Source organism: Notechis scutatus, chromosome 5, assembly GCF_049901735.1.
Source record: "Notechis scutatus isolate UNSWTSFEM ecotype Mainland chromosome 5, rNotScu1.2, whole genome shotgun sequence".
Taxonomy (NCBI): domain Eukaryota; kingdom Metazoa; phylum Chordata; class Lepidosauria; order Squamata; family Elapidae; genus Notechis; species Notechis scutatus.
Genome location: NC_142013.1, coordinates 9,877,411 through 9,903,618, shown reverse-complemented (window position 1 = coordinate 9,903,618; position 26,208 = coordinate 9,877,411). Strand labels below are relative to the sequence as shown.

The window sequence follows — 26,208 nt, the reverse complement described above, 5'->3', positions numbered from 1 at the left end:
GTGCTCGCACCTTAGTTTCGTTGAAGGGGTGGTGGTGGCTTCGAACGAAGAGCCATCCCGATGGTGGTGGAGTCTCACGTTACTCAGGTACCAGTCCGTGGAAGAATAAATAATCGTGAAACCGGTCCCTGGTTCGAAAAAGGTTGGGGGCCACTGCTTTAGAGAATAAATTTATCCCCTCCCCCTCTTCTTTGGTTCTTTCATAAACTAGAATCTTTCTTGTGGCAAGAAAGGTCATAAAATGGGGCAAAATTCATTTAACAAATGTGTTTCACTTAGCAATAAAATGGTTGGTGTCAGGATTCCAAGTAATACACCCATAGCAAACAAAACTCTGAGGCAGGTAGGTTCCTCAAAGAATAGGTTTTTTTTGGGTATATCATATTGGCACAGACTGGTGAAAACCGACTCTGAGAGTTCACCTATTTGCTAGAACCGGTTGTTAACATTCTAAGCAGTTCGGAGAACCGGTTGTTAGAAGAAATTACTGGCCTAATCCTGTAAGGAAGGCAGGAAGGAAACATTCTGGTGTTGCTTACAGAAACTGCCTCTCCAGTAGCCCTTATTACATTCTTGGCAGGACTAGACTTCCTGTCTCTGGAACCTCTCTGGAGATGTTTTCCCCTCCTTTGCTGGTACTTTGCTTGTGTGCAGTGACCATTCAAAGTTACAATGGCACTGAAAAAAGTGACTCATGACCTTTTTCACACTTACGACTGTTGCAGCATCCCCACAGTCACCAGAGGCCAGGCGAGGAAATGCATGCCTCGATGTGAATGATATTGAGTTGGCCACACCCAGCCAATAACATGACCACTGAGCCATGTCCACCCAGTCACGTGACCACCAAGCCACGCCCACCACCTAAGCCACGCCCACAGAACCGGTTGTTAAAATTTTTGAATCCCACCCATTTTCACCTAATTAAAACTAAAAGTTCTTCCACTTTCCCAAACAATCAGTCACATTGTCCAATCAAGGTGCCATCTGGTTGCCTGGTAACTTCACTCCTCTCTCTGACCTCCTGTGGGAATGTCCTTGGTTCCCAGGAGAAAGTATTTTGTTTTGGCTACAAAACCCCAGATATCTCTATTACCCTACCCTCCCTATCCCTCAGCTCCAGAGTGGCAACAAGGAAGCTCCAAAATGGCCAGAATCAGGTTAGCTTAAGGGTTGACAATTGGGCTCAATTGTGGTCGTAAGTCAAGGTCTACCTGTATTTAAACTGCTTTCCATCTGATTCTTCAAGATTTTTTCCCCCTTTGCATACATGTTTTAAAATGGTACTTTTTTTTTCTTCTGAGCCCATGTAAGCTTATCCTGCTTGTTTATATTTTTAGAAGAAAAAGAACTTCTTATTCCTTCCTTCCTTTCTTCTTTTTCCTCCTCAATAGGTTTTAGACCAAAGTATTTTCTTTTGACTAACTAAAGAATGAAGATCTTTTATTCTTTAAGTTCTTAAAGTTGACGTATTCTGCTGACTGATGGTAATGCTGCTGCTTTTAACAGCCGATTTTTATTTTTATAAAATGATCTTTGGTTATTTCATCAGCATAACTCCGTAACTCTTTTTAACTCTCCCAGAAAAAGCAGCTCGGTTTAGTTATACAGCATCACTGAATCTCAAATTCACCTGGGGGCAGAAAATGGCTATTTTTTCTTTTCTGAAATGTTCCCAAGATGTTTTAAGGTGGTGTTTCTCAACCTTGGAAATTTGAAGATGTGGACTTCAACTCCCAGAGTTTCCCAGACTAGGGAATTCTGGGGATTGAAGTCCATACATTTTAAAGTTGCCAAAATTGAGAATCACTGTTCTAAGGTATTTGATGTAATGTTCTCCTGTATCTGTTCATAAAAAGCTTAGAAATTTATAGTTACTTTGACCTCAACATTTACCTTTTTAGAACAGGAACAAACCAGAAATCCAGCTAAGATTTTATTCCTAATGAAACCATAAAATAAACTGTTTGCTGGGAACAGGAGTCAAATAGAATCAATTAAGCTATAGATAACATAAGATAACTTTATTGTCATTTTATTTATTGCCATAGTACAGATAGTCCTTGACTTATATAACAACAGTAGAGTCCAAATAGACTGTTGCTAACCAAGACAGTTGTTAAGTGAATCAGTTGTTAAGGTAGTAGCACAGTTGTAAAGTGAATGTAGTTTCCCTCAATCATTTTGCTTGTGAGAAGATTGCAAAAATGGGATCCCATGACCCCCCAGAACACTGCAACTGTCATAAATAGGAGTCAGTTGCCAAGTGCCTGAATTTTGACCAATGGGAGGTTGCAATGGTCGTAAGTGTGAAACACGATCATAAGTCCCCTTTTTTTCAGTGCTGTTATTACTTTAATCGGTCACTAAATGAACGGGTCATACATAGAAGACTCTCTATCGTGCCTTAGAATAATGCTCAGTTATACTGAATCTGCCTTCTGGCATAGCTTGATGTCTGAACATTGAAAATGTTTAGCCTGAGGAGTAGAAATTTGAATTCAGTTCTCTCATATCCAATCCCTAAACAAGAAGGGCAGGAAAACTCACCGACCAGGGTTCTTGAATTGCACTTTTGAGCAGAAGTAGCCAATTTGGGCAGCGGTGAGGGATGCTGGGAAATGTAGTTCGTCAGCACTGGGAGAGTTTATTTATTTTTTATCCACCTTTACAATTTTTACAAATCACTCAAGACAACAAACCTATCCAACATGCCTTCTTCCTTCTACTTTCCCCCCAACAACAACCCTGTGAGGTGAATTGGGCTAAGACAGAGGCCTAAGGCGGGGCCAGAATTCACAGACTCCTGCTTTCCAGGGGTGGGCTGATGGGGGTTCACAGGAGTTCGGGAGAGCCCCCCTGGTTAAGATTCTGTGCAGTTTGGAGAACCCCCAAATCCCACTCCTGTCTGGCCCCGCTCAACCCACCACTCCGCTCCCAGGAGTCCCCCGCGGCCCATTTTGGATGCAGGTAAGTGCAGGGCGCACGTGGAGCTTCGGGGAAGGTGAAAAACAGGCCTCCAGGAAGTTTGGGAAGGCTGAAAATAGGCCTGTTTTCGGCTTCCAGAGACCCTCCGAAGCCAGGGGAGGCCATTTTCGTCCTCCTGGAGGCTCGAGGAAAGCCTCCGGAGTCCGGGGAGTGCAAAAACGCCCCTCCCACTAGGGTACAGGAGGCTGACTAGGCCACACCCACCATGGCCACGCCCACCCAGCAACCAGGCAGAGAACCCGTTGCTAACATTTTTGAAGCCCACCCCTGCCGTTTTCTAGCTATTAGAAATAGGAATGAAGCAATAAAGCAATGAAGGCAATCTGGTACCAAAAAAGTAGTAAAAGTTTAGTAATGTATTTGCAAATTCGGGCTCACGCAAGGTGGACCCAGATCAAAGCATGCAACAGGTTTTTATAGCCTTTTACCCAATGCTCAACACTGTCTTGTTTCCCCATTGGCTGGGTGCTAGCAAGCTCACAACCTATACAGAACGCCTATTAATAATATACCCCCAAAACTCCCAACCAACATAGGTGTGTGATTATGCTTCACTGCATAAACCCTAACTTTCCGTTGCTCTTTTTCATGAATTGGTTATATTTTTGAAACGTGCTTTCTAAGATTTTGCTCAGAAAGCACCCTGCCTCTTCCTACTCTTTCTGCACTTTTCTGTACCATGTTGTTAACTGTAAGAACAATAGTGTTTTAAATAATTTTTCAAAAAGTCCCTTAACTTTCTAGTTCCTTATTTAAGTCAAAACATTATTTTAGAAGCAATACTTCACATTTCACTTAGCTTAGCCCACTAGAACAAACTGGTCTTCCAATATTTCTCATCACCTGCTATTACTACCTGACCATAACACTTATTATAGCCTTATGTGCTATTTATACAGGCAGGATCTAAATTCAGTGACTGTGTTGATAGGGCTGATTCAAAATAGTATGTGTTTGTTTATAATTATTACCATCGTTTTACAGAGAGATTTCGAGATCAGCTTCTACATCCAAACTGGGATGCTACGATTCTGCCAGTCTTCCGTCAAAGAGGTTATCCTAAGTAAGTAAATCCAGGAAGAATTTTTAAGACGGGGAACTTTCAATATGACTCATGTTAGAAAGTGAAGTGGGGATACCTGCTGGAAGATAATTGGGCTGATGGTTCAGCATCTTTTGAGCACCTAGTTTGATGAGCTGCACTTTATTTTGCTTGGCCTTGTATGTTTAAATATCAAACACATGGTTCTTTGTGTAATTTATATGTATGAGAGGTTCACCTCTTTCTTGATATAGATTTTTGGATAATTTTTGTTTACAAGTTCATAAACTTTGAGGGAACTTCTGCAAACAAATATGAGAAGTAGGTTTGCTAGTATCGTCATGTCTTTAAGTATATTTACTTATTTATTAAATTTATTTGCTGCCCCATTTCATTTGAAAGCAACTCTGGGCAGCATAAAAATATTAAAGTCATCAGAAATAAACATTCCTAGCCCTATACAATGACAGTACAATCAAAGTAAAACCATGATGGTTTTAGCACCTTTGGTCTCTCTCTCTCTCACTTCTAATTCTCTCTCTCTCTCTCTCTCTCTCTTTTGCTCTCATCCTCTCTCTCTTCTTCCTCATCCTCTCTTCTTCTTTTCTCTCATCCTCTCTCTCTCATCCTCTCTCTCTCTCTCTCTCTCTCTCTCTCTCACACACACACACACACACACACAGAGAGAGAGAGAGAGAGAGAGAGAGAACATATACATATATGCTGTAGAACAGTTTATACCCGATGAACACAACTGTTTCTGCCACTGATGCTGTGATTGTCGTTGCTGTTGTTATCCACATCATTGGGTTGGCCTTTTAAATTTTCTTTTATAAGTAGTCCTTGACTTAACAACCATTCATGTAGTGACCGTTCAAAGTTACGGTGACAATGGGAAAAGTGACTTCTGATCATTTTTCAAACTTACGACTAGTTGCATTATCCCCCGTGGTCACATGATCAAAATTCGAATGCACGGCAATTGGCCTGTATTTATGATGGTTGTCGTGTCCAGGATCATAGAAGCCCATCTTTTTGCAATCTTCTGACAAGCAAAATCAGTGGGGAAGACTGTCATTTAACAATCATGTTACAAACTTAACAAGTGCAGTTATTCACTTAACGACAGTAGCAAGAAAGGCTGTAAAATGGGGCAAAACTCTTTTAACAACTGTCTCACCTACTGTGTTTCTCATATGGGTCTTATTTTTTTTGAGCCCCGAAAAAATGGCTAGGCCGTCTTTTCGGGGGTGACTTAATTCCCCCCCCTTGCATCTTTGGACAGGCGGGCGGCGACGGCTTGGATGTTGACCTCGGCATTGGTGAGGCGCTTAGTATCGGGGTCAACGCAGGCAGCACCATATCCGGGTTTGCAACAAAAGTACTTCCTAACGGCAAGCCCCCCCACCATTCCCCCCCCATTTTGCATGTTTTAATATAGGCCTTAATTTGGGGGGAGGAGCTTAATTTCATTTCATGCCTATAAAACATGCTGGGACTTCCTATTGGGGGAGGCCATATTGTTGGAGAAACAGGGTAGTCACAGAAATTTTGCGCTCAATTGTGATCAGACGCTGAGGATTACCTGTACTGTCCCTCCACCCACTCTGTTATAAAATAAAAACCTCAGTGTTGTGGCCTGTCTGCCGCCGGCCCCTCCAGCAACCAAATCAGAGGAGGAGGAGGAGGCGTGGGAGTCAGGATCAGCATCAGGGAAACCTGGGAGCTCTGAGAGGGAAGAGGGAATGGAGCTGGCAGAGAGAGAGAGAGAGAGAGAGACAGAGAGACAGAGAGACAGAGAGAGAGAGACAGACTTAGGCCATCCATCAGCACTCATATGGAGAGTCAAGCCCCCAGGTCTGGTGGTGGCCAATGAGGAAGAGGAGGAACAACTGGGTCCAGTGCCTGATGCACAGATGCGCAAAAGGCAGAGGAGAGGAGAGCAGTGGAAATCTATGGGCCGGTCTTTGGGATGAAAGAGCCATTGCTGCTAGCGAAGCCCCATCCTAGCTCTGGGGATAAAAGGCAAGGGGTGGAGATGAATAGATGTGGCAGTGTTGTGGTTCACCGGCAGCAGGTACAGAGCTCAGAGAGCGAAGACTCAGATGAGGGGTCTGCATGTGATGCAGGGATGGGGCCAGGACCATCAGGGAGTGGAATGCTACCCTTGGAGATTGTGGAGGCTGGCAGCAGTGATGAAGAGGGTCCCTGAGGAGCCCATGCCCAACACACATGTGCATGCAGGGCTGCTCGAAGGAAAGAGCAGCTGCAGCAGCATGGGCGACTCAGGAGTAAGGCTGCAAGGTAATGGCCCCTCCCTTAAGAGATAAAAGCCAGCTGAGAAACCGCAGTTCTTTGCAGGAAGCAAGGAAGTTTTTGCACTCAAGCCTTGTGGACGTTCGGAATATCTTGGTTGGTGTTTGGAGACTCTTTGTGTTTGAAATATTGCTTAATAACTTTATCTGGTGTTCTTGGCAGCCTTGCAAAACCTTGGCAAGGCTCTTTCTTATCGGAGCTCATTGGTTTGAAGCAGCCTTTTACCCGTGAAGGAACGGGGTTCGTAAAGAAACATTAAAAGGTTGCGCTGTTACCTTTGTCTCGTGTTTGCTTCCTTGGAACCAGGTTTGGATCAGAAGAGGCCAACAACTAGTCACCTTTCGGTCAGACGGACTTGTTAATCCGCGAGATAAAATTTTTGCTGGGGCTGCCAGAATTCCTAATAAAGGAATCTTTTGAGTTCACCTCGGAGGGTTTGTCGTGTTTGGGGAGCTTTATTAGCAATCCAGAAGTGTCTTCTCCTGAGGTTAATTGGACTCATGAATGCTTCTTTCCAAGGATATGACTATAGGTTTACCCTTTAATTTGAAACTGAAATACCGGTTTTGTTTTCTTTAAAGGGATCACTGTATAGGAAATTAGCCAAGTATTGTCACCAAAGTGGAAAAACGTTAGAAAATTGTTTCAGATCACAGAGGCTAAAAGGGAAACGGCTTCTTCGATAATGAACCGGATCGTTTTTTGGAGAGGGGATCAAGGTTAGAAAGTGAATAGATATCAAGTGGAAATGATGAGATGGAAGGCGATGATGATTTGATTTTAAGAACTGCCTGACTAAAGTTTCACAAAAATATAAAATAAACATCAATCGAGATCAGGTCTAGAATTGGAAATAAAAACAGCTCTTGTGTTTCTGGAAAAAAGAAATGTAGTTTTTCCGAACTGAATTTGTGTGAAACAAAAGAAATTTACTCTAGCAAAGTAATAAATTAACATAACCATGGTGCCATTATGAGCCCCCCCCTCCCCTGGAATTAAATACAGGTTGTCCTCAACTTATGACAACAATTGAGCCCAAAACCTCAAGGAGGAGAACATTTTCAGACTAATCAGAAGACAGATTAATGAGGCTCAGACTGTTACTTGATAGCTTACAGACCATGGAAAAATACTCCATTTTGAGTTCATTTTAACACAGCGACAGGCCCTCTAGTTAGTTGCAAAAAATTAAAAATCTGAGCGAAGGGTATGAATGTGAGTTCCTGGTTGCCTATTTACAATTTTGAAGTTTAATTGGAATAGTTTATCTTAATTTGATTGTTGTTTTGACTTGCTTGTACGCTGGGCGGAATTGCAGTGTTCAAGCTGGGCGGTCTTATAAATTATTTGAATACTTTACGCGTATGCAGTATACGTGCAGTGTAACATAAATTGAATTTCGCAAAAAGAATGAAAGTTGCTTCTTTCTTGTAAGACTGTTTTCCACCCCTCTTATTATTCCCTGTTTGCTCGGGCTTTCTTTCCACTTAAACAAAATCCCAAAGGGACCAGTTCATTGATTCATCCAATTATTCAGCCATCCACTTCAAATACACTGCCTCTATCCCAGGGCAGTAACTATATTGAATTCTACTGTATATAGTGCAATATTAATGCAATATCAGGGATTTTCAATTCAGTGTATAGAATGTGTAGGGTGTGTGTTTGTGTTTATTTTGATAGTCATTATGTACACTGAAGATGGTATTTAATTTTGTTGTACGAGGTGCAATGACAATAAAAAGTAAATTAAAAACTAAAACTATAATTAAAAACAAGATAAAACCCATTACAGCAAAGTAATAAATAATATTTACAGCAGCTAAAATATTTTTTGAAAAAACAACAACAATGTAGTAGTTTGCTTAACAACAAAAAGGTCATTAAAAGCTGGGCCAATCACATGACTGATCTACTTTGCCACCATCATGAGTTATGGTCATAACTCAAGGACTACTTGGGTAAGAAGATGAGACGGAGAAGCACAAGCAGACTTTGCAAGATTTTGCTGTACTTCTCTTGATCAACTAGGGTTCTATATTCCTGTGAAGTCTATTTCCAGAGCTCGTCTATCTCGAAGAGCTGACACAGGCAAAGATGGGTTGTTGACACACAATCCATGACCATCTTGTAACTAAAGGAAATCAGAAGATGTTTGGAAAGATGTGTCTATGACAAATAAACAAAAAATTTAGTCTGTCCTGGACAAAAACAAATGAAAACAAAGTGAATGGGAATAAATCTTTCTCTTCTAGATGCATAGCTATCATTTTACCTTCTCAGTGAAATGCTTACTGTAATGAAAAGCAATCTACAACTTCCTTCCTTCCTTCCTTCCTTCCTTCCTTCCTTCCTTCCTTCCTTCCTTCCTTCCTTCCTTCCTTCCTTCCTTCCTTCCTTCCTTCCTTCCTTCCTCTCTGTCTTTCTCCTTCCTTGCTTCCTTCTTTCCTTCTTTCCTCCCTTTCTCACTCACTTCTTCCTTCTGCCTTCTGCTTTCTTTCCATCCATCCTTCTTTCCTGCCTTCCTCCCTCTTTCTCCCTCGCTCCATCCTTCCTTCCACTTTTCTCCTCCTTTCCGTCATTGTCTTCCTTCCTTCATTCCTTCCTGCGTTGAAATGATTGGCAGGCTCCTGATATTGTCATAATAGCTGTGTGTAGGTGTGGGTGTAGGATGCTTGCTTACCAAAAAAAAAACCAACCCCAGGATTTTTGACTGTGCAATTTGTATGCAAAGAACAGCTTCCCACTGCTTCTGCTCTTGATGTTTCCTGCAAGTAAGAGCAAAATGGACTGCACATTTTAGCTCCTTGTTCAGTTCCATCAAATCAGTGGGCAGTGGAGTCCCTTTTCTGAAAACCCCGTATTGTTTGAACCAGTCTCACGCTGCTTTAGATTACAAGTCGTACACTCTTTGAAAGTCTCTCATTACAGCACAGGAACAGAACTGGCTGAAATTTTTCTGTAACAAGGCTGATGGTTTTGAGTGTGTGGGTGGGTTTGTACTTTCGTGCATGTTTCTAGCCCTTCTTCAGCAGCTAATTAAAGGAGAAATCTTTACCTATGTTGTTCTGAGCCATTGACTGCTGTTTATAATGCCATTAATTTAAAAGAGAGAGAGAGAGAAGAATTTTGCTCGTTACAGGAAATGAGTCATTGGCATTGCCACTCATTAACAAATAAGCCGAAGACTATTGATAGAATATACACGGATTCTTAAGAAATCCAGGCGAACATTCAGTGCACAAGTATTGAGACCCTTAAAGCAGGAACTGTGGATTAAAAATGAGAGCTGATCTGAATCTTTTCTAGAAAACTACTTGGGATCCACAAATTTGGCAGGATAACGGATGAATGAACCAAATGAATGAATTCTGTATTGGCCAAATGTGATTAGATACACAAGGAATTTGTCTTGGTGCATATATGCTTTCTGTACATAAAAAGAAAAGATACATTCATCAAGAACCATAAGGTACAACACTTAATGATAGTCATAGGGTACAAATAAGCAATCAAATCATACTAGGAAACAGTCAATATAAATCCTAAGGTTACAAGCGACAAAGTTACAGTCATGCAGTCACAAGTGGGAGGGGATGAGTGATAGGAATGATGAGAAGTTTAATACTAATAGCAATGCAGACTTAGTAAATAGTTGGTAAACAGCAAATAGTTATTTGACTATTCCAAAATCTTTGTTACCACACTTAAGAAATTCCATTGATCAAATGAAGTGAAACCTGGCTTAATAGCAGTAACTGTGAAAGGGATCTTGGAGTCCTAGTGGACAATCACTTTGATAAGAGGCAGCAGTGTTTGGCAGCAGCCAAAAGAAAAAAAAAAGCCAACACAATCCTAACTGCATTAACAAAGGGATAGAATCAAGTTCACGTGAAATATTAGTACCATTTTATAAGCCTCAGCAAGAGCATGTTCCATCCAGTGTTGGTCACCATATTCTAAAAAAGACAGAGGAACTCTAGAAAGAGTGCAGAAAAGAGCAACATAGATGATTAGGGGGCTGGAGACTAAAATATTTGAAGAAAGGTTAAAGGAATTGGGTATGTCCAGTCTAGCAAAAAGAACTTGGGATGATGTAATAGCAGTATTCTAATATTTGAGGGACTGTTACAAAGAAGAGTGGGTCAACCTATTTTCCAAAACACCAGAAGTCAAGACAAGAAACAATGGATGGTCACTCAAGGGTCACTCAAGTAGTGCTCCTAGTTCCTGTAGTCTGCAATTTTTCCCTCTGGAAATCCATTCCCACACCAACACCATTCCAAGGGTGCTCATCCCAAATCGTATAGCTAAAATTCTGTAGAGATTCTCAGTCATCCAGGTCATGGTAGTCCCAAAGGTGCTTTTTCAGGAGGTAACTGGACTTGTTTTAGTGGGTTCCTAAGTTTGGATTATGTGATTTATAAAGTCATTTCTTATCATTAGGATTCCCATGCTGCTTCCTATTAGGATGCAAACTTGGATCTTCATATAATGTGCTGTGAATTTCGCTTTTCCTAAGTCGATGATGGCCCAGCTGGGAGAGGCATCCACTTAGCCTCTTTGCTCAGTGAAGTACATTGCCATAGGCATGTTTTTTCATGATTTATTTTACCTTTATTGGAGCATTAGACAAGAGCCAGTAAGAGTTTGGAAAGCTCATTTTGCCTTCTCTAAGGAACATTTGAGTGAATTCCTATTAAGCTCTTCAAAGGGTTTCTTGGCCTCCGTGGGGTCTTTTTTACATTTTCCAATATTTTGACATTTCAATCCTTTGCCATTCTACCGTTTTATTTCTGCCTAGAGCCAGAGGAATATTGACATCCTCTGCACTCTGAATCAATCGATTAGATCGACTGAAGAAGGGATTTTATTGCAAATTGCTTGAAACTCGGCCCTAGATGGGATGGCCTGTTGGAGGCTGAGCCTTGAAACAGGCCAGCTTCTCTCAAATGGAATGAAGTGGAGGTAGGAAAATATCTACAGTCCCCTCATGCCCTGGACATAAATTGTTTCAGCATCTATTCTCAAAACGACGCTATAGAGCAAGGGTGTCAAACTCAAGGCCCGTGGACTGAATCCGGCCCCGTGGGATGCTTACATCCGGCCCACAAGGCCAGCCTGGAAATATCAAAGGACCGAACTGCAGAGCCTCTGGTGGCTAAAATGGGCTGTGTGCCTCGTTTTTACCCTTCATGGCCTACTGCAGCACTCTGCCGGCCAAAAATGGCCTGAAAATGGCCCCAAACACAGCCCAGAAAATGCCCCCCAAAGGGCCTGAAAACAGGTCAAAAATGTGCCGAAAAACATGCTGAAAACAGGCCGAGAAACGGCCAGCAGAGTGCTGCAGGAGGCTATGGAGGGTGAAAACACGGTGCAGGGGGCTGCGTGTGGACCCCCTGCATTGTGTTTTGGCCAGCAGGGGCCTGCAGGAGGCATCCACCCCCCCACCCACCCTCTCCCTCAGCCCGTGGTGGAGAACTACAATGCTGATCCAGCCCTTGAAGACATCCACGTTGACACCCCCTGTTATAGAGCATTGCACACCAGAGCAACTAGAGTTTTCCCCCCCTTGCCATCACTCTGCTAAATAACTAATTCCTACAATACTGTCAAACTATTTACTAAGACTGTATTACTATTCTTCTTCTCATCCTTCCTATTACCTATCTCTTCCCACTTATGACTAGAACCTTGTTGCTTGTACCTTTACGATTTATATTGCTTTATTTAGTTTCCTAGTGTGGTTTTGATTGCTTATTTAGTATCCTATGATTATCACTAACTGTTGTATCTTATGATTCTTGATGAATGTATTTATGATGACTATGATCATGATTCATAGTTTTTACGTACAATGAGAGCTTATGCAACAAAGACGAATGCCTTGTGTGTCCAATCACACTTGGCCAATAAAGAATTCTATTCTATTTTAAAAACATAAAAAATGCCTTATAAAAAGGCAATCTGATACTGTATATAACCGAATAACAGAGTTGGAAGGGACCATAGAGGTCTTCTAGTCCAACTCCCTGTTCAATCAGGAAACCCTACACCACTTCAGACAAATGGTTATCCAATCCCTTCTTAAAAACGTCCAGTGTTGGAGCACCCACAACTTCTGAAGACAAGTTGTTCCACTGGTTAATTATTCTAACTGTCAGGAAATTCCTCCTTAGTTCTAGGTTGCTTCTCTCCTGGATTAGTTTTCATCCGTTGTTTCTTATCTCCCCTTCCAGTGCTTTGGAAAATAGGTTGATCCCCTCCCCCACTTCTTTGTTTCTTTCATCAACTAGAATCTTAGGAGTGGAAGGGATCTGGAAGTCTTCTAGTTCAGTGGTCGCAAACCAGTGGGCCGGGGACCACTGGTGGTCCATGAGAAATGCCACCCCCAAAGCAATTAATCCAGGCTGCATGGGAACACAAGGCTATGCCGCCCACCTGGCCCGCGGGAACACAAGGCTTGCGTCGCTTGCATTGCGAACAACTCAAGGTAGTGAGGAGAGAGGGGGGAAAGGCAGAGGGGGGACATGCCCCACTTGCCCCATGTGCCTGGCCTGGCCTGGCCACTGGGCTGCTTCTTTCCACTTCTTTCTTCTGCTTTTGGCTGCACACAAGAAAAGCAGCAAAAGTCTCTCTTTCTCTCCCTCAAACTCTGCCAGAAATGAGTCTTTGGGACCCTGCAAGGCATCCTGCTCCAAGAGGCTGTGCTGGCATGACAAGTCTCACAAAGACTCATTTCTGGTGGAGTTTGGGGGAGACAAAGAAAGACTTCTGCTGCTTCTGTTGCTTTCCTTGCATGAAGCCAAAAGTCAGTCAGTCAGTCAGTCAGTCAGTCAGTCTCTCTCTCTCTCTCTCTCTCTCTCTCTCTCTCTCTCTCTCTCTCTCTCTCTCAGAACGGAGCTGGAGACGGTATCCTGCGATCCCAAATAAAGAATGATCAATCGGTAGGAAAATGGGATGGGGAATTTTCCTGCACATTTTTTGGGGGGATTTTCCCAGGGTCTGTGGTCCGTGGGATTTAAAATTATGAGTTTGGTGGTCCCTGAGTCCCAAAAGGTTGGCGACCCCTGTTCTAGTTCAAACTCCTGCCCAAAACCAGAATCTTTATATCATCCTGGACAAATGGTTGTCCAATTTTGTCTTGAAAACCTCCAGCGATGGAGCACCGATAACTCCAGGAGGCAAGCTTTTCCATTGATTAATCGTTCTCACAGTCAGGAAATTCCTCCTTATTTCCAGGTTGGATATCCCACTGACAAGCTTCCACCCCTTTGCTTCTTGTCCTGCCCTCAGGTGCTATGGAGATGTATCAACCACTTCTTCCCTATGACAGCCCTTCAAATATTGGAAAACTGCTATGTCCCCTAAGCTTTCTCTTTGTCAGGCTAAACATACCTTATTCCAAAGGTGCTTTTTTCAAAGGCAGTTAGACTTTGTTTTTTCTTGAAGTCGTTTTGCTTCTCATCCAAGGAGCTTCTTCACTTCTAAAGAAGAGAACTGAAGAAGCTTCCTGGATGAGAAGCAACATTTCTTCAACGAAAAACAAAGCCCAGTTGCCTTTGGAAAAAAGCCCCTATGGAAGAATCATGACCTGGATGACTGAGAATCTCCATAGACATCTAAACATACCTTAGTTTTCTTAAGTGGTCATCATATGATTTAACCTTCAGACCCCTTATCATCTTTGTTGCTCTTCTTTGCACTCTTTCTGGAACTTATAAGCATCTTTATAAGTATGTGGGCTTCAACTCTCAGCATTGCTGGCTGGGGAATTCTGGGAGTTGAAGTCCACAGACCTTAAAATAGCTATGCTTAACCAACAGTGTTCCTCAACCTTGGTAGTTTTCAGATGGGTGGACTTCAACTCCCAGAATTCTCCAGCCAGCATCCATCCAACTGAAAGCTGCCAAGGTTGAGAAACACTGAACTAGGCTATCATAAGCTCTTGGCTTAAAAAAAATCTTCAACCTTAGAGGGCAGCAAAGGGAAGCAGAAAAGTGTAACTCTGCTTCCATCTAGTGGATTCTTTTATAGCTTAAATCTGATTGCCCTTCCGGCATTTAAATTTTGCTGTATTTCTCCCACCCACCCCTAGCCTCAAATTAGTACCGCCAAACATTTGACAACAAGACAGTTATTTTTTTTTTTGCAGAATATGCTTTTGAATTCCCCCTCCCCTCCAATATAAGTTTGTGGGTTTCTTGTGCAATGAAATAGTTCACATCTGCCCAACACCTGCTTAAGGTTAGGCTCTTGCAAATTTCAGACTCCTCTGTGTCGTTTGGAACTAGGATTACACATTGTTTGAAGTCACACGAGGACTTGGGGATCTGTTCGTATCAGGAATTCCTCTCCCCATTTACAGCATCTTATTTTTATCAACAACCCACACAAAGAGTAAACACTTGCTTTGCCCCGCCAACATATTCTTGTCTTGAGGCATCAGTTTTCTGCTTAAAATACAGTGCAGTATTCTTACTCCATTGTCTTTCTGTGGCAGAAATGGTATCCCCAAATAACTTGTGAGGGGAAGGATTAATTTTCTGCTTTTGTTTTTCTGTTTTGCTTTTTTTTATGGAAAAAGAAAAACCTCTACAATTTTGATTCTGCTGTTTCTGAAACACATAATCGGTACACCCCTTGCAACCTGTCACAAATCAAAGTAAAGTAAAGAAGGACTAGGGGTGATATGATAGCAATGAAGCAACCTAAGGAAACTAAGGAGAAATTTCCTGACAGTTAAAACAATTAATCACTTGCTTTCAGAAGTTGTGAATGCTCCAACACTGGAAGTTTTTAAGAAGAGATTGGACAGGCATTTGTCTAAAATGATATAGGGTTTCCTGTTTCAACAGGGGGCATTAGACTAGAAGACTTCTAGTACCATTTCAGAGAAATGTTTGTCTAATCTCTACTTGAAAACCTCCAGCGTTGGAGCATCCACAACTTCAGGAGGCAAGTAATTCCACTGATAATTGTTCCCACTGAAAGGAAATTTCTCCTTGGTTTCGGGTTGCTTCACTCCTTGATTAATTTCCATCCATTGCTTCTTGACCTGCCTCTCAGGTGCTTTGTGGAATAGCTTGACTCCCTCTTCTTTGTGGCAGCCCCTGAGATATTGGAAGACTTTTATCATGTCTCCCCTAGTCCTTCTTTTCATTAAACTAGACATTTCAAATTCCTGCAATGTTTCAGCCTCCTGTCCCTAAATTTAATTAACAATAACTATTTGGCTCAGTATTTGCTTCAGTCTTTTTAATTTTTTTTTCCACCTTAGCAAGGATTAAGCTATTTTCTAAAGCGCCTGTAGGCCAGACAAGGAATAATGGATGAAAACTGAACAAAGAGAGATTCCACCTGGAAATAAGGAGAAATTTTCTGACAGTGAGAACAATCAACTTGCCTTTGGAAGTTGTGAGAGCTTCATCACTTGAGACTTTCAAGAAGAGATTGGATTGCCAACTGTCAGAAATGGTGCAGGGTCTCCTGCTTGGGCAGGGGGGTGGACTAGATGACCTACAAGGTCCCTTCCAACTCTGTTAATCTAATCTAATCTAATCTAATCTAATCTAATCTAATCTAAAGGGACAAAGTCCAGAATGCGTCATCCGACAGTTCACTTCTGCAAACGTGTGCGTAACAGGTAACCCTCAATTTATGACCATAACTGAGCCTGCAATTTTGGTCGTACGTCATGATGGTTGATAAGCAGGTCACCACAAAAGTGCTTCTGATTTTATGACTTTTGCAGCAGTCATTCGCTGAATGTTAATGGTTGGGAAGTGAATGCTGTGGTTTGCTTATTTTTTTATTTATTTTATTTGTATCCCACTGTTATTATTTCTACAAATAACGCAAGGCAATCCAGGACAACTGTCAAATGAAACAGATTTAGCAAGGACAGGCCAATGAAGTTGTTAAGGGAATACACTTTTCGTGGTGGGGTGTTATTTAGCTAGAAAACAGAAGTAAACATCTATTGACTTAAATTTCATAAATCACAGTCAAGTGACCACGGGGTGCTGCCAACAGCCATAAATGTGGGTTGCCAAGCAACCAAAATGTGGTCACGTGACTCCTCCAGTTAGTAGCTGTTGCAACTTCAAATCTGGGTCGTAAGTCCCCTTTTTCAAATGGTTGCTAGGCAACTAGTCATACATTGAGGACTATCTGTAGTTGTTTTAGAGACAAAGATCTGGATCATTAGTGGCAGGGTTATTATTATGGGTCTCTGGCAACTTGTTTATCTAGCAAAAGAAGATTGAGCAAGAAAACCACAAAGGTTAGTTTCTCTAATGAAAGATCACCTAGTGTCCTCCTTTCCATTTCTATTATGCTACTATTATAAGGTATAAAATGTTTAAAGATGGAATACCAAAACCCACTTCCCATTGGTACTGATGAAAACCAATTCAAGCCACATGAATTTAAATAGGACATCATCTGAATCCTACCTATGAATATTAGAAGCAGTAGCACTGGCAATAGCACTTAGACTTATATACCACTTCACAGTGCTTTTACGGCCCTCTCTAAGCGGTTTATAGAGTCAGCCTCTTACCCACCCCACCCCCAACAATCTGGGTCCTCATTTTACCGACTTTGGAAGGATAGAAGCCTGAATCAATGTTGAATCGAACTTCTGGCCGTGGGCACAGTTAGTCTGCAATTGTTAGGCCTTCTTGTCCTCTACCATCTTCTGGAGTCCATTTAAGCTCACGCCGACTGCTTCAATTACTCCATCCAGGCATCTCATTCTGTGTCGTCCCCTTCTTCTTCTGTGGCCCTCAATCTTTCCCAGCCTTAGGCTCTTCTCCAGGGAGTCCTTCCTTCTCATTAGGTGGCCAAAGTATTTGACTTTCATCTTCAGGATCTGGCCTTCTAAAGAGCAGTCAGGGTGGATCTCCTCTAGGACTGACCAGTTGACTGATGCAGTCCAAGGGACTTGCAGGAGTCTTTTCCAGCACCATAGTTCAATTCTTTGGTGCTCAGCCTTCCTTATGGGCCAACTTTCACAGCCATATATTGCAACTGGGACACTGCAGTACTGCCTCCTAACCACAGTGCCACACGGCCCATCAAGTGAGCAAGTAAGATTTGAAGACATTTAAAAATGAACATACGCCTGTGTATTTTGGTTCTAATATGTGGAACTAGCTCTACACCCGTGCTTCGCTACGAAACTATGTGATCGGGCTTAGTTTTGGGGGAGGAAAATAAGGTGGGGGGAATTGTGCTTCTGCCTACCAGCAGCGATCAGTGTTCATCTGGCTAGGGTCCTGTCAGTGAGAGAGTTGAAGGCTGTTTGGAAACTGAAGCAGTATTTGCTGTGTGAGCAAGAAGGAGACAGCAAGGAGCCTGGGCGTGGCTTAGCCCAACTGTTCTGTACTAAAGCTGCTTGGTGCTGTGAAACGAAAGCTGAAAGTGAAACTCCTCTCCTCTGCTTGTGTTTTGCGTTTGGAAGAGATTTCTTTTCAGGTGGGGAGGGGGAATAGAACTCCTTAGCATCAGATAATAATAATAATAATAATAATAATAATAATAATAATAATAATAATAATAATAATAATAATAATAATAATAATAATAATAATATACAAAATACTAATGCTCTGATGGTCATTTCGAAAAATCTTTTCTTAGTGAGCACCTAGAAGCCAAGAGGAACGAACATATGTGCCAAATTTCAGGTTTGTGGGCTTTAGGGTTTTGGAGATTTTGTGAGGATGCATAAGTGGTATTTCGCTTTTATATAGAGAGATATATGTCATTTGATTAGAAACCCCCCCCAAAAAAAAGGCAGTTTATGATGGAGATCGTAGGGTGATATTTCTCAACCCTGGTACCTTTAAAGTGTGTGGGTGTGTGGACATCAACTCCCAGAATTCCCTGGCCAACTTGCTGGCTAGGGAATTCTGGGAGTTGACATCCACACACCTTCAAGTTGTCAAGGTTAAGAATCAATTGTCTTAGGATATCTTGAGCAGCCAGTGCAGCAAATATTCTCTAGCCTTCTAAAATTCTCTAGCTAGACATCTTGCCACATGTAGCAATATATGTTCCGCAATTTATTTTACCCACTGATATAGTAATTACAGTCTACCTGGAGGCACAGTTGAGAAACAGAAGGGAACCTGACATCTTTCTTGCCATCTGCCAGTCAACATTGACAAATGTTCAGCATTTCTATAAAAATGCTAAAGCTCAGGCAGGTGGCAGCTTGTTCTGGTCCCAAAAGTAACCAGGTTGGATTTGGGGGAGGATTTGGAAAGGAAATCAGTAGGGGACGCCAGGTCTGTAGGCTAGGTTGGGAAATTGAGGGGAAAATATATATTTTACAAAATAGTTAGGAACAAAGCAGTTCTGTTTTACTAGGGCCCACAATGTTTCATGGATTTGTCGGTAAACCATCAGGAGTTGACTCCATTTTGAAGGAGAACTAAGCTTTTAAAATGCATAAAAGGTCTGCATTTATTTGCTGAACCATAAAATCACCTTCAGAGGAGACATGGCTGATAGAGTAGATAGGGACTACAGCCAAGAAATTAAAAGACGCTTATGTTGGATTTTGAAACAGAAATCAAACCCAGAAGACACACACAGATGACTGATTCATCAGGATTCATTAACTTCTTTATACACAAAATAATATTTGAAGTAACGTTTACAATACCAGTGGTAGATTCTTCCAACGGGGTAAAGGTTACAAGCAAAAACACAAGCAGAGAACAGTTTCAGTGTTGATTCAGAGTTGCAGACAAGACTCAGAGCTTAACAAAAGCTTCAGAGCTGCAGAACTTAATATAGAGCCATGCCTAGGCTCCTTCCAGTTTCAGTTTCCAGCAGCCATCATTGGCTGACTTAGTTGCTATGCCTATTCATTGGCTGACCTTGTTACTAAGTTCTATTCCAGTTCATGAATATACTCTGACACGGTGGTGGGATTCAAATTTTTTTACTACCAGTTCTGTGGGTGTGGCTTGGTGGGTGTGGCAGGGGAAGGATACTGCAAAATTCCCTCCCCACCCAACTAACCTGCTTTCCAGCTCTGTTCTCCTGTGCAGGGCAACAAAAGAAGACCCAGCCAATCAGCTGGGACTCGGGAGGCAGAGAATAGATGGGGGCAGGGCCAGTCAGAGGTGGGATTTGCCGGTTCTCCCAGCTACTCAAAATTTCCACTACCAGTTCTCCAGAATTGGTCAGAACCTGCTGAATACCACCTCTGCTCTGACAGCTTGTTCCTGGGGAGGAAAGCTATGACAAAACTAGACAGCATACTAAAAAGCAGAGACATCACCCTGCCAACAAAAGTGTGTATAGTCAAGGCTATGGAATTTTCCCAGTTGCAATGTATGGCTATGAAAGTTGGACCATAAGGAAGGCTGAGCACTATCAGAAAAGATGTAGGTAGGGTCTTGGACTAGATGACCTATAAGGTCCCTTCTAATTCTGTTAACCTGAGCGCCAAAGAATTGAGATCTTTGAGCTATGGTGCTGGAGAAGACCCCCTTGGTGAGTCCCTTGGGCTGCAAGGGGATCCAGATGGTCAGTCCTAGAGGAGATCAACCCTGACTGCTCTTCAGAAGGCCAGATCCTGAAGAGGAAACTCAAAGACCTTGGCCACCTAATGAGAAGGAAGGACTCCCTGGAGAAGAGCCTCATGCTGGGAACAATTGAGGGCAATAGAAGAAGAAGGAGATGGCAGAGAAGGAGGTTCCTGGATGGTGTCACTGAAGCAGTCGGCGTGAGCTTAAATGGACTCTAGAAGATGGTAGAGGACAGGAAGGCCTGGAAGAACATTGTCCATGGGGTCGCGATGGGTCAGACATGATTTTGCGACGAACAACAAATAGATAAGTTCATTCAAATTAATTCTGCAGGTAAAGTCACGGTGTCTGAATCACATGTTTCAGATAAGGAAAGAGAAAACTTAAACAGGGGTCACCAACTTTTTGGACCTCAGGGACCACCAAATTCATAATTTTAAATCCTGTGGACCAGAAACCCTGCGAAAATACCCCAAAAAGTCTGCAGGAAAATTTCCCACCCCATTTTCCTACCGATCGATCATTCTTTATTTGGGATCGCAGGATATCGTCTCTGGTTCTGTTCTTGGGGTGGGGAGAGAGAGAGAGACTTTTGGCTTTGTGCAAGGAAAGCAGCAGAAGTCTTTCTTTCTCTCCCCCAAACTCCGCCAGAATGAGTCTTTGTGAGACTTTTTCGCACCTGCGCAGCCTCTTGGAGCAGGATGCCTTGCAGGGTCCCAAAGACTCATTTCTGGCAGAGTTTGGGGGAGAGAAAGAAAGACTTTTGCTGCTTTCCTTGCGTGCAGCCAAAAGCAGAAGAAGAAAGAAGCAGAAAGAAGCAGAAAGAAGCAATCAGGTGGCCAGGCAAGGTGTGTGGGGCGAGTGGGGCAAGTTCCCCCCCTCTGCCCTTCCCCCCTCCCCTCACTACCTTGTGTTGTTCGCAATGCAAGCGACGCAAACCTTGTGTTCCCATGGGCCATGTGGGCAGCGCAGCCTTGTGTTCCCACACAGCCTGGATTAATTGCTTTGGGGGTGACATTTCTCTGCAGACCACCAAAATTTTATTGCGGACCACCAGTGGTCCCTGGCCCGCTGGTTGGTGACCACTGAGAAGAAGTCTGCAAAAGATGATCATATGACCTCAGGACACTGCAACCGTCATAAAGATGAGTCAGTTTGCCAAGCATCTAAATTTTGATCATGTGATGATGGAGATATTGCAATGATCGTAAGTGTAGTAAAAACCGTGTAAGTCACTTTTTTCAGTGCCATTGTAACTTCAGTCACTGAACGAATGGTTGTAAGTTGAGGTGTATACAGGTACTCCTTGACTTACAACAGTTCATTTAGTGACTGTCCAAAGTTACAGCGGCACTGAAAAAAAAACTAATTTATGACCATTTTTCACACTTGCGACCGATGCAGCATCCCCAAGGTCATGTGATCAAAATCTGGCTCATATTTGTGACGGTTGCCGTCTCCCGGGATCACGCGATCCCCTTTTGTGATCTCCTGACAAGCGAAGTCAATGGGGAAGCCAGATTCACTTAACAACCGTGTTACTTACTTCACAACTCCAGTGATTCCCATAAATGTGGCAAGAGAAATTGTAAACGGGGGGCAAAACTCACTTAACAAATGTCTCACTTAGCAGCAGAAACTCAATTGGGTCCACTGTGGTTGTAAGTCGAGGACTACCTGGATGCAACTTCCATTGCATTTTAAAAGGTTTGCTCTGTTCGGATTTGTTGAATAAATGGGAAAAGAAATAGGGAAAGGAAAAGGAAAGAAAGCCGCTTTTTAAGGAGGAAAGAAACGAGGGGAAAGAAAAACTTCGTTTTAGCTAAGGAAATCAAAGCGATGCTTCATCACTGAACTTAAATATTCTTGTGCCCCTCCAGAGCACTGATCACCTCTGGCTACCAATCTAGTGAACTGTCCCTTTGCAAAAGAGGTTTCTGGTCTTTGAACAGGCTTACAAGGACAGCTGGCAGATGTGCTTGACAGATGCCAAAGAGGCTGAGCAGCCAGCGAGCTCTGATCCAAAGCTGTTCCAGGTCACCAAACCATTTGCTGGAAATGTCGAGATCAATGTGGTTAGAGGGGAGAGATGTATGTGCTCCCAGGTAGAAAATGTTCTTGCTTTCAGCAGAGCAGGTGTGAGAAGGCAGGGTGACAGACTGTGTGCAATCTGGCTGGTAACCATGCATGATGGATTGGGATACCTGCCCGAGTGGTGGCAACAAACATCATCATAACAGAATAATAGAGTTGGGAGGGGTCTTGGAGGTCTTCTGGTCCAACCCCTTGCTCAGGCAGGAAACCCTATACTATTTCAGACAAATGCTTGTCCAATCTCTTCTTAAAAACTCTTCTTTTAACTCTTTAAAAAAAACTCTTTAAAAAAATCTCTTCTTTGGTTTGGTGGTAGCCGCACCTCAAATAGAAAGTCCCTACAGAGAGTAGTAAGGACAGCTGAGAAGTTGATAGGAAGCTTGCTTCCTGCTATTCATGATACTGCTTATAAGCGCTATGTGCTTAGAGCTCGAAGCACTGATAAAGACCCCACACACCCACTTCATAGTATTTGTTTCTATTCCCCTCTGGGAGGAGGTTTCAAACTATTTCTAGCAGGACTTCCAGATTCTGTAATAGCTTTGTTCAAATTCATAGGATTCTTTTTTCCCCACCATGTATATGTATATATTTGAATTAGACCGTAATGTTTCTCTGTGTCATGTATGTGTGCATATGTGGGTATATGTATAATGGTTATCTTTTGAGAGTTGGATGCAACAAAATTTCATTTTAATGTATGCTGATTAGTATACATTTAAAATGACAACACAGTTTTTATTCTATTCCTATTCTATTCTATTCTATTCTATTCTATATTCTATTATTCTATCTGATCCCTGATTAATTGTCCTAACTGTCAATAAATTTCTTCTTAGTTAGAATAGAATAGAATAGAATAGAATAGAATAGAATAGAATAGAATACTTTATTGGCCAAGTGTGATTGGACACACAAGGAATTTGTCTTGGTGTAAATACTCTCAGTATACACTCAGTGTACTGAGAGTATAGTTCTAGGTTGCTTTTCTTGCCTTGATTAGTTTCCATCTCCTGCCCTCAGGGGCTTTGGAGAATAGCTTGACTCCTTCTTCTTTGTGGCAGCCCCTGAGATATCGGAACACTGCTATCATGTCTCCCCTAGTCCTTCTTTTCATCATAGTAGACATATCCAATTTCAGCAACCGTTCTTTATATATTTTAGCCTCCAGTCCCCTAACCATCTTTGTTGCTCTTCGCTGCACTCTTTCTAGAGTCTCAACATCTTTTTTTATATCGCAGCAATCAAAGTTGGATGCGATATTCTAAGCACGGTCTTATCAAGGCCACACTTCAGAATGGCTTTCTAATCACTCGGAATGGCTTTCATTCTGCAACAAAACCATTAATAGCACCAAACAGCCATATCTTCCTATCCCAAGTCCTTGGGAATAATTCAATAAGTGGACCAAAAAGCCAAACCCAGCCTAAACACTTGGATGGCTACAGATAGCCCTCGACTTACGATCATAATTAAGCCCCAAATCTGTGTCACTAAGCGAGACAGTTAATTGAGTTTTGCCCCCATTTTACGACCTTTCTTGCCACAGTTGTTAGGTGAATCACTGCAGCTGTTAAGTTAGCAACATGATTGTTAAGCGGATTTGGCTTCCCCCATTGACTCTGCTTGTCTGAAGGTCGCAAAAGGGATGATCCCATGATCCCCAAGGTACCGCAACTGCCATAAGTATGAGTCCCTTGTCAAGCATCTGAATGTTGATCATGAGACCATGGAGATGCTGCAACGGTCGTTAAGTGTGGAAAACGATCATAAATCTTCTTTCTCCAGCGCTGTCGCAACTTCAGATGGTCACTAAACAAACTTTAGTAAGTCGAGGACCGCCTGTACTGTTTTTTTCTCTCAGAGCCTTTCCTGCACTTTGCAATCTTTTCAGAAAATGGGATAGCTTCCACTGTACTGGAATGCTAGGCCTTGCTCTCTAAGGAGATTAAAAACAAAACAAAAAAAATGGCACACACATTTTTTTTAAATAAACTTTATTGATCTTTTATAACTTTAAAACAAACAAACAAAGGATGTAAATATCTTAACTTCAACAGATTGTAACATACATCTTATACTACTATTTTGTGCATTATTTACAAATATATACAATTTATGCAAATGTAAATATTTAACTTATATGTTGCTTATCACTAATTTTTTCATCATACATTTATCTATCTTTGCTCAATCCAGTCGTACCATTTTTCCCAAATCTTATAATGCTCGGTCTCCTCTCATTCTTGTAACAACAGAGTTAATTTATCCAGGCACACACATTTTTCAACCGTCTTTTGTATCCTAACATACAGCGAAGTCATCAGGGGTTAAGAGATAATAGCTGACCTCTGGCTTTGGTTTCACTTTGCAAAAAGAGAGGGGAAAGAAAACTTTTGGTAGAAATGTTGGAAACATTTTTCACTGGATAGTAATCATTATAAGCTGCCCTCTGCACTGACCTCGCTTTGTTAGAGCTGTGATAAAACAATGCTTGCTACATCTAGTGGTGCTTTGAACTCCTGGTGGAAATTTCATTGCTACAGGAATGCAAGAAAACTGGATAAATTCCCTACTGGAGTCCATTGATGTTTCAAAAAGATGGTTAGGTGACTGACAGCATATGAAGAACAGCTGTAGGAATTGGGTATTCTAGTTTAATGAAAAGAAGGGGTGACATGACACCAGTTAGTGGTGGAATTCAAAATATTTTACTACTGGTTCTGTGGGCGCGTACTTCAGGCACACGGATTGTTCTAAATCGGGCAATTTTAAGTATGAAAACTTACCGTCAGTGCTGGTGAGTAAAACAGTTGAGGCGTGGCAATCCATGCCTATCAGCTGATCTACAAACAAAGGAACTATAGGACAGGAAAGGGTGCGGTGGGTGGGCGGGGCCAACTGCTAACTGGTGCTACCAGATCACTAGAACCAGTGCGAAACGGCAGCTTATCACTACTGACAGCAGTGTTCCTGTCAGAGTATATTCATTAACTGGCAGAGGCATGGTTAACAAAGTCAGCAAGTGAGTAAGCATGGCAACAGACCAGCCAATGGGAGCTGACAGCCTGGGTGTGGTTTGGCTCTGTGTGTTTTGCTGAGAATTGAAAGTGAAACTAACTTGCTTGCTTGCTGAAACTGAGTTCTGCTCTGAGCTGCTGCTTGCTGTTTGGGTTATGTTCCGTTGAAAGAATCTACAGATGATATTGTAAACTTTACTCGTGTTGTTATGTATATAAAGAAGTTCTTGATCCTGCTAAATCAGTCACCTGTGTGTTTTCTGGACTTGAATTTCTGCTGCAAACTCTAACAGTTCCAATATCTAAGAGGCTTCCGCACAGAAGAGGAAGGTCAGCCAGTTCTCCAAAGCACTTGAAGTCATGTAGAAAGAAAAATCCCAGGTCCGGTTCCAAGCTGGGAATAAAATGGAGATAAAATGGAGAGTGGAGGCTGATTGGAAAGAAAGAGTCTCTTTATTGATGAAGCAGAACCACCAACCACATGTGATTCTGGGACGGCTGACCTAATGGTTGAATGAGTAGATGGATCTTTATAAGTTTCTGTGACTTTGAAGTCTGAACTGTTCTGGGGGGTTGTGCAATGAAGGGACTTGTGACTTTTGCTAAGTGGTGGGTTAATCCTATTATGTCCTGAAGGGTCATGTCCTGTTCTTAGAATTTGGGCGAAGGAGGATGTAAATTTTAATCCCATCCCTGGAAGCGAAGGTCTTTTATTTTGTCAGCTTTCTGTCTTTTAAAGCTCATTTTTCCATTTCTCCCTTCGGGGAAATATAATATTCTGCTTCTTTTAATATTCCCCAAAATATTTCATTTTTCTGGGGTGCGGGGTGGGCTTCTCACAGACAAAACAAGAAACAATGGAGGGAAACTAATCAGGCAACCTAGAACTAAGGATAAATTTTCTGACATGACAATGAGAACAATTAACCAGTGGAACAACTTGCCTCCAGAAGTTGTGGTTGTTCCAACACTGGAAGATTTTAGGAAGAGATTAGACAACGATTTGTCTGAAGTGGTGTAGGGTTTCCTGCCTAAGCAGGGGGTTGGACTAGAAGACCTCCAAGGTCCCTTCCAACTCTGTTATCCTGTTAAGAGAGGAGGCTGGGTACAACTCAAATTATTAATTGCTTGAACAGTTTAGTCTTCACTGTTGCACACCTGACAATCAAATCAAAGCAGTTGGTAGCTATATTTTAAG

General features: G+C 42.2%; 1 protein-coding gene across 1 annotated transcript in view; it reads left to right on the top strand.

Moving 5' to 3' along the window:
* The window catches only part of NOX4 (NADPH oxidase 4), a 108,200-nt gene that overhangs the window by 61,148 nt on the left and 20,844 nt on the right, over positions 1-26,208 (top strand). Inside the window, exon 13 of the mRNA XM_026679950.2 lies at positions 3,973-4,051. Within this exon, the coding sequence (XP_026535735.2) occupies positions 3,973-4,051 (79 nt within the window). The remainder of the gene's footprint in view (positions 1-3,972; positions 4,052-26,208) is intronic.